Here is an 8,945-nt window from a genome sequence, read left to right as displayed (position 1 = left end):
CTCCGCTCCGCTCCCGGGCCTCGAAACGCGCCCCCCCCCCCCAACTCACCTTCCCGCCGGGAGGCGCTTTCTCGCGGCCTCTAAAATGGCGGCGGGCCAGGCCCTCTCCCAATCGCCGCCTCGGCGCTCCGCAGCTTCTGCCCAAGCGTTGGGGCCGAGCGCTGAATCATCGATTCCCCCCGCCCCAGTCCGCCACCACCTCCTCCCGTCAGGCCCAACCCACTGCAGAAGCAGAGCCCGGGAGGGACACGTTCCATCCCTTCCCCCCCCCCCCCCGCCGCCCCCTCTAGTGGTTGCGTCCGTGACATCATCATCATGGCAACAACAGCTGCAGTGTGGAGCCGCGGAGCCGCCGCCGCCGCGGTGCCCGCGCTGCCCAGGGCCGGGGCTGCTCTGCCGCCGAGGCGCGCGCGGCTGGCTGCGCTCTAGAGCCGCTCGCCGCGCCTGCGCGTGAGCCGCACCGAGACAGGGGCAGCCCGGGCGGGCGCAGGAAGCGGGGGGCTGCGCTCGCCGAGGCGGCGGCAGCGGGGCCAGGCGGGCTCCGCTCCGCGCGCGTCTCCCTTTCCCTCCCTCCGCGCGCCCTGTGCCCGGCGGCGAACATGTTCTCAGTGAGGCTCGTGACCGCCGACTACTACATGGGCAACCCGCTGCCCGGCCTGGACCCCTGCCAGTCCCGCTGCCCGCAGGCCCCGGCCCAGAGGGTGCCCGTGGTCCGCGTATTCGGCGCCACCCCCGCAGGTAAGGGCGGGGCCGGGCGCGGCGGGGTGTGCGTTTGTGTCTTTGTGCCCAAGCCGCGCTGCGGCGGGCGCCCCTCACCTGCCCCCCCCCCCCCGGTCTTTGTGGGCTGCGGCGGCGCGGGTGGGGGCCGACACGCGGGGCCGCCCCCGAGCAGCCGTGGGGGAGGGGCGCGTAGGGGGCCCCGCGCGTGCGCAGAGGTTGGGGGCTCCAACGGTCGCACCTCCGTGCGGGGGGATCGGGGGTCGGGCCTAGGCCCGGGAGCGGAGCCACCTCCAGGTGCGGGAGGGCCGGGCTGAGGCTCGTACGTGCGGGCGCGGCGCTGGGAAAACAACAAAAGGCTGCGGGGTCGGAGGCGCCGGGCTACTCCCGCTGGGAGAGCGGCCTGATGTGAGGGCGGGGTGGGGGTTGCTCCGGTATTCAAACAGGCAGGGCCCGAGGGGGCCCAGAGGCCGCGGCGTGCGCCTGGCTGCCTCTCTTTACCCCCCCCCCCCTTGGAGAAAAGAGTGACAACCCCTTCCTTCAAGGAAACGGTTAGGCTGTGCCATATTAGGAGCATGGCATTGCAAAGTTAGCAGGAGAGGAGTTTGGCTTGTCCAGCTTCCCCAGAGCAAAATCCTTGCTCCCCTCACCATTAACTTGGCGATTTGTTTGCATAACAAAACGGGGTCTAATTCGGCCTACTTACTCACAGATGACTTCTTTTTTTTTTAATGCGGTCTGCAGAGACGGTGTGCTATAATTATCTTCTGTTTATCTCCCCATTACTCTTGACAGCAAACAGTTAGCAGCTTGCTGTTATTTTCCCTTTCTATCCTTATAATCACCTTTCCTACAGAGATTTAAGAAACGTGTATTGTGCTCCTCCTGTGCAGTTGTTTAGGTGGAAAAACTAGACCTGAAGTTATTTGCTGAGGTGCTGTGGTAAGCATTGTTAGGGCCTCGCTGGCACAGTTAATATATCAGAGTGATTCGGCACTGTAAACTCTCCACCTATTTTATTTAACTCTTAATTGATCCAAAAATGAGATGTAAATAGGATGTTTTAGAAATCTCTTGACTTCTCTCGCAATTTAAAGAATTACATTTGAATATGTAAGAACTTCCATTATTGGCCACCCCCAATTCAAAATTGGTAAACCAACTTCTAAACTATTGTATTAAGAGCGGAGGATACACCTAGAGCTCAAGTGTTAAGCAACATGATCCTTGTTTTCTCTTGAGCTGAGCTTGGAGGAAATTAGCCCTGCTGATGAGGGTTAATGTGTGTTCTTACCAGCATAGTACAAAAAGTGTCAGGTTGCAATCCTTTGTGCATGGCATCTAGCCACTATAGGCAGCTTGCACTCTCAGTTTGGTTGTGTCTCTGTTAATCTTGGTATGTTTAAAAAAAAGTGTCCATGCTGTGCTACTAATTAGGAGCCTTGGGTTCAAAAGCAGGCTCCTTATTCCACCTGCTGAGCCAGTGAAGATTGATTGGTATATGAAAGTGGCTTATTTAGATTCAGAAAGTTGGATTCCTAGCAGTGCTGCATTTTGCATCCAATATCAGTTAAGGGTATTGATTTTTAAGTGAGGTAGCTGCCTGATCATCTCTTCTTACGGGGGGTGAAATGTTCAGGCACAAGAGTGAGGGCATAATTCTGTATTGCTCTTATTCTTGTCATTTTTGACACGTGTAACAAATCAGTTCTTTGAAACACTATACCTCCTCCATCAAACATGAAAGGTCAAAGTAAAAGATTATAGAGGTTTGAAAAAAATTTGGTCTGCAAACACTTTCTGGTAAGGACCTTTTGGCTGCACCTTTGCATACCTTTCAAAATAGAATTCTGGGGGGAAAGAGTAGAAAATTTTGTTCTGGGTGTTACTGTCATTATCATGTCCACCTGAAGGTAACCTTCATTTAAGTTAAAAAGTAAGATACCCTGCACCCCCAAACTAAAGTCTAAATATATCTAAGTCTAAATAAATAGAATAAAGTACTACCAGTTTCTGTTTGTTTTTTATTATCTTAGTTTTATGCAATATCAACAGAACCTATTTGGTATAATCACACTGAAGACTAGCTAGTGTGGTCTTCTTTTATTTTAATGCATCTTAGCAGATGCAAACCTGCATTTAATTTTGGCACCCTCTGGGCTTAAAGGTGAACTACATAAGTCATATACATGCCACATAATGAATTGGATGGAACTGTAATTTTAGAAATGTTTTGAGTTTGCAGAACTGCCATATTGGTTGTAGGATGAAAGTAGTGTTTCATGTTTTTGTTGTCTGACTACCTTGCTTGCGTTCTTTTTAGGAAAGATTAAAGAGAGAGAATGGTTATTAATTTTGAAGTAATCATTTTATCCACCAAGTGACATTGAACTCCTGAGCAAAAACTGCTATATTTAGTGTTGTAGTTGAAGGTGCTTTTAACAAACTTACTTTTTAAGGCCAAACCCTGAGATTTTCATGTGACACATAGTGAGGGAGCTAAACTCAGTCAGAAATGGATATAGAGAAAATTAAAGTGAGGGTCTTACCTGTGTGAGATCTAGGACAAAAAAAATGATCAAAAACCCAGTTCTGTCCTCTCTTTCATCCCCTGGAAGCTATTTCTATTAAGGAGGTATCATAGAAAATTAGGGTTGGAAGGAACCTCAGGAGGTCACTTAAATTCTGTCCAACCCCCGCCCTGCGCAGAGCAGGATCATCGCTACCTAAATCAATCCAGCCAGGGATTTGTCTCACTAGGCCGTAAAAACTGCCAAGGATGGAGATTCCACCACCCCTCTAGGTAACTTGTTGCAGTGCTTCACCACCCTCCTAGTGAGAGAATTTTTTTCCTAATGTCCAACCTAAACCTTCCTTGCTGCAACTTGAGACTCTTGTTCCTTGTTCTTTTATTTGTCACCACTGAAAACAGTCTAGCTCCAGCCTCTTTGGAACCCTCGTTCAGTAGCTGAAGATTGCTATTAAATCCCCCCTCAGTCTTTTCTTCTTCAGCCTAAATAAGCCCAGTTCCCTCAGCCTCTCCTCAAAAACCATGTATCCCAGAGCCCTAACCTTTTTTGTTGCCCTCCACTGGACTTGCTCCAACTTGTCCACATCCAGGGGCAGTGCGTTCAGAGCATGGTGGTGGACCCCTTGCAAAAAGGCACCGCCTGCAGGCGGTCGCCATTCGCCACCCTGCTGCCGTCTGTGGGTGTCCATGATCCCTGCTGGTTGCTGCTGTGCTCCCACCACTATTGTGCCCCCTCCCTCCCCCAGCCGCTGGGGGCACTCACTGTTCATGTCCACATCCTTTCTATAGTGGCAGCCCAAAACTGAACACGACTCCAGATGTGGCTTCACCAGTGCCAAATACAGGGGAATAATTACTTTCTTTGATTGGCTGGCAACATTCCTACTAATGCAGCCCAGTATGTTGTTAGTCTTCTTGATAATAAGGTTACACTGTTGATTCATATCCATCTTATTATCCACTGTAACTCCCAGGTCCTTTTTTGCAGAGCTGGTGCTTAGCAGTTGGTCCTGAGCCTGTAGCAGTGTGTGAGATTAATCTGTTGTAAGTGCAGGGCTTTGGTGAACCTCATGATAATATTTATTTTGGCCCAATCCTCCTATTTGTCTAGGTCCTATCTGTCTCTGACATGTCTATCACACCCCATGGCTTGGAGTCATCCTTGAATTTGCTTACAGTTCAATCCATCCCATCTTACAGATGGTTGATGAAGATGTTGAACAAAACTGGCCCCAGGACTGACCCCTGGGGCCTTCTACTTGATATTGGCTGCCAACTGAACATCAAGCAATTGATCACTACCTGTTGAACCTGGTGTTCCAGGCAGTTTTCTATTCACCTTATAGTCCATTCAACAAACCCATACTTACTTCCTCAACTTGTTTGCAAGGATGCTGTGGGAGACTGTATCAAAACACTTACTAAAGTCAAGGTATATCACATCTACTGCTTTCCCTGCATCCACAGAGCCTGTTTGCTCATCACAGAAGGTAATCAAGTTGGTCAGGCATGATATGCCATTGGTGAAACCATGCTGACTGTTCCTAGTCACTTCCTTTTTCTTCAAGTGCTTAGAAATTGATTCCTTGAGGCCCTGGTATGATTTTTCTGGGGAGTGAGGCAAGGCTGACCAACCAGTCTGTACTGTAGTTCCCTGGATTCTCCTCCTTCCCTTTCTTAGAGAGGCACTGTGTGTGCCCTTTCCCAATCATCTGGGACCTCCCCTGATTACCACATGTTTTCAAAGATAATGGCCAGTGGCTCTTCAGTCACATCAGCCAACTCCCTCAGCACCCTCAGGTGCATCTGGCGCCATGGACTTGTACATGTCCAGATTTTCTAAATAGTCCCCAACCTGGTTTTTTTTTGTGCCAATGTTGGCTGCTTACCTCCTCCTCAAAAGGTGGAAGCTTGTTAAGGGACCCCATTTATTATATCGACTTCCGGTTATTGGGTCTCTCAAAAAATTAACGTTAATCTCCCTCCTGACATTTCTGCAAAGGAGGAGGAACTTTTAGTCTCATCTGTGAGATTTGGCAAACAGGATTGGGAGAGAGTCTCTACAAGTCTGCCCCTTTTCCTTCTTGCGGCTAAGAGATTATGCAGAGTAAACATCCATTTCCAGTTTCCCAGCATATTTTAATTTTTGAATCATCTATCACAGGGGTTGGCAACATCAGTAAAGCCATTGAATCAGGCTTGTGGAGCCAGAGACTGCCCACTTTTGTGGGGGGTGGGCTTTGCCCATGCCCTGGCTAAATGGCAAAGTATGTTGCCTTTAACTCAAGCTGGGTCATTCTAGCCTGCTGCCAGAAAACTTTGCTGACTGCTGTTCTACCCCAGTGTTCCTCAGGTGGGTTTGTGCCCTGTACTTCAGCTGTGGATTGCTAGTGATTTTACCCGCACCACAGTTGGTGAGTGGAAGCTACAGCAGTGGCGGCTGGAGCGGGACGGGGGTGTCTGAAAGTGCCTGAAGTCGGGAAGAGCCACTGTGATGATCATGCACCGCACCTCCCTTGAGAACCTCCTGTGCCCACCCCCAGTAATGCTGCCTCTTTCTTAATAAGCATGAGATTGACATGTACTTGATTACTTGGCTGCTCCCCAGAAAGTGAATAGTTACGGAAGCTGACTGATATAATTTATTCTGTTGCTTCTTCTGGGAATCTGTGTAGTGGTAGAAGCAGTAAAGCTGTATGCAGACTTGGAAAGTTTCTGTAGCAATGGTTTACTTTTAGAAGGGAATCGTACAGGCTTCTGACTTTTAAAATTAACCCCCCCCCCAATATTGAGGAATTGATGCAAAGGCCCCCTGGCTTGCTAGAATAACATGCCTGCTCACCAGGGGTAAATGGATTTTTCAAGGCCTATTTAAAATTATGAATATGCTTGTCACAGACACAGTAGGTTGTTTGCAGATAACAGAACTCTGAGAAGTTTACATGGAAAAAATAATTATGGCTTCATTTTTGTGAATCTGAGAATATGACGGATCCAATATTTACCATAAAAAAAATTAATAACTTTTCCCAATGTTAGAGTGGATTTCTCAGAACATAGGTGTCTAGTAAAATATAGGGTGGGCAATATGGTATATTTTATTGGATTTTTTGTAAACTTAGAAATCAGAATGTCTTGGTGTTCTGTGTCAGTTCAGGTAACTTGAACAAGATGTTTAAACACCACAGTTGCTATCCACATCTCTGGAGATTCACAAATTTTACCCATCTCAGTAAATAACTTGAGCTCTAGAGATGAAAGGTACTGTACGCATTTCATATGAAACAATGAAATATGGATCAACATTGGGTCTGTTAAGTGCATAGACTTTGTATTAAATTGCTATCTCTTTCCTTATTTCTAATCAGCAATTAAATAAGTGGTGGTGCAAGATATGTTTTTTGCTTGAATCTTCAGAGTGAAATTGTGCATGATGGAGTGGTAGAGGCTAAATGGTTTGTTAAGGTGTGATCGTTGGTTTAATTGGTGATTTCAAATTGTCGTTCTTGTCAAAATGGTGGGATATGTTTAAATATCTAAGCAGTGATTTGCTTCTTGCTTGTTGTAGACCAGTGGGGGGCTCCTGGAGTTTTCAGAGGCTTCACTGACCTATTGTTGCTGCTTTGTTGGGTATTTCTGAGATGTCTGCCTTTTTAGGTTTGAACACACCCAGACTGTAAAATGACCTGAAGTTAGAGTGAGATTACTTATTAGAACTAAATAACCTCCTTCATTATATGCAAAGTCCAAGGTAACTACATTCTTTCAAACCAGACCACCATACAATTGACAGTACTCAGACTATGAAGAACAAAGAAACTGTTAGTCACTGATGTTGCACTGCTCACAAAACAAAGAGTTTTTTGTTTTCTTGATCAGGTAATGCAAGAATGATAATTCTGGCACAGGGTATATGAGGTACCCTAGATATAAATAAATGTCTCTTAAGGAAAAAATTCTGGTAAAGTTCTGCTCCTATATAATTTTTATAAAGGAAAAATGTAAAACCAGTTCCGGATAAAACTAACTATATAATTCCTGTCGAAGTTAGCATATACACACATTTTTCTTCCTAAGGGTTTTGTATTTTTATACTTTTTTTTTGTTGAAATATTGATGCAAGAATGAAGTTCCTTTAGGACACCACAGAAAGCCTGTGCTTGCTTTAAGCCACCTTTGACCTTCTGACCCTGACTTACTCTGGGGCCCCAGCATAATTTAAGACAGCTCTGAGGCCTGCTTTAAGATCACTTCCAGAACTTCCCTGTGGCCTTTAGCATTGCCCAGAATCTCATCAGCACTTTGTGTTACAGATATGCTTTCAACATGTCACCTGTGACATATCGTATTTAGGGTAGGGGGTATGAAAAAAGGGCTTGGATAATATCTTTGTGCTGCTTCCCTAGCACAGGAAGTCTGAGAAATCATTCAATAGGTTGGAAATAGGTCTGAGGAAAAAAAAAATACATGTTTTTCTTTTTGAACCAAGGTGCATTTTTATTCTCTCCCTACTGTGTTACTCCCCCTCTTTATTGTAGGTTCAGTTTTTGGGTTTTTTTGTAAATGAGCTGAATAGATGAGATACTGGATCAAGATTCTCAACCTTTTCCAATGGGTGCCTTGCGTATTAAAACGCCAGCTCTTAGTTTTTTTAGCTCTTAGCTTTCTGACTATGGGAAACAATAGAGCAATTATTCTGTCTCAAAGAACTCCAACCACAACAAGCCAGAATGTTTTTTCATACTGTGGTTTCCTGTTTAAAATAACTTGGTTTATCTTGTGAATCATGTTAGGTGTTTGCACACCTAATAGAGCTAATATTGAATGGCACTTGTGGTGTCCTTTAAAGGATCTCAGCATGCTGAGTTTCTGCAGCATCCTGGTTGAAAATCACTGCGCTTGGTTATTGAAGAAGTGTTTGCCTGTCTGGCTAAGCTATTGTGGAGCACTTCACATCTGATAAAAACATATGTGCTAGGTAGCATAGTTGGTCATGCATGCATGCACAGTTTAATTTAACTGAGTTTTTTCCTTTTTTTGTGTGTGTGCTTAAATATTGAAACAAATGTTGTGTTGTATGGCATCTTGATTCCACAGACATCGATTTACCTGCTAGGCTAGAGCACTTCTTTGCCTGAGTTTATTGAAACTTTTCATGTGTTAACATCATATTGCATTTGTAACTCGGGTTAGCTTATGTCATTACAGGTGTGTCAGCTGTGGAGTTGGAAGCATTTTACAAATGTGTTCTTTTCCAAGTTGGGTCTAAATATATACTAGTTTTTATGAAGAACATGTCCTAGAGCAGGGGTCTGCAACCTAAAGCCAACTACTGGATTTGGCCCAGAGCTAAGGTGCTTTGGGCAACATTTGAGGATAAAGGGGAAGGGGGGCTGGTTGCCTGGCTATGCCTGGGCTAAACTGAGGATGAGCAGCAGGCAGCTTCACCCATGCTGCCCTGCATTGCAGCCAGCTGACCAGGAACACCCTTTGCTGTGCTGGTGCTGGGTCTTAGCACTGACTTCCCTAGGGCCTGAGTTAGAATCATAGAAATCAAGGGCTGGAAGGGACCTCAAAAGATCAAGTCCAACCCCCCTGCCCTGGGTAGGAATACTGCTATAATCAAATGATCCCAGCAAAGTGCCTGTCCAGTCTCCTCTTCAAGACTTCTGAGGCTGGGGACTGCACTAGCTCTTTG

The 8,945-nt window shown here is 46.2% G+C and overlaps 1 protein-coding gene across 1 annotated transcript in view; it reads left to right on the top strand.

The window, feature by feature from the left end:
- Nucleotides 1-307: 307 nt before the first annotated feature.
- Nucleotides 308-8,945, top strand: part of REV3L (REV3 like, DNA directed polymerase zeta catalytic subunit) — a 209,912-nt gene continuing 201,274 nt past the window's right edge. The window contains exon 1 of the mRNA XM_090038057.1: nucleotides 308-738. Coding sequence (XP_089894183.1) covers nucleotides 600-738 — 139 coding nt within the window. The 5' untranslated portion in view covers nucleotides 308-599. The remainder of the gene's footprint in view (nucleotides 739-8,945) is intronic.

The sequence above is a fragment of the Crocodylus siamensis genome, chromosome 1, assembly GCF_052110815.1.
Source record: "Crocodylus siamensis isolate JL-2025a chromosome 1, ASM5211081v1, whole genome shotgun sequence".
In the NCBI taxonomy this organism is placed as follows: Eukaryota; Metazoa; Chordata; order Crocodylia; family Crocodylidae; genus Crocodylus; species Crocodylus siamensis.
The sequence above is the reverse complement of the archived record's forward strand: the minus strand, read 5'-3'. Positions and strand labels throughout refer to the sequence as shown.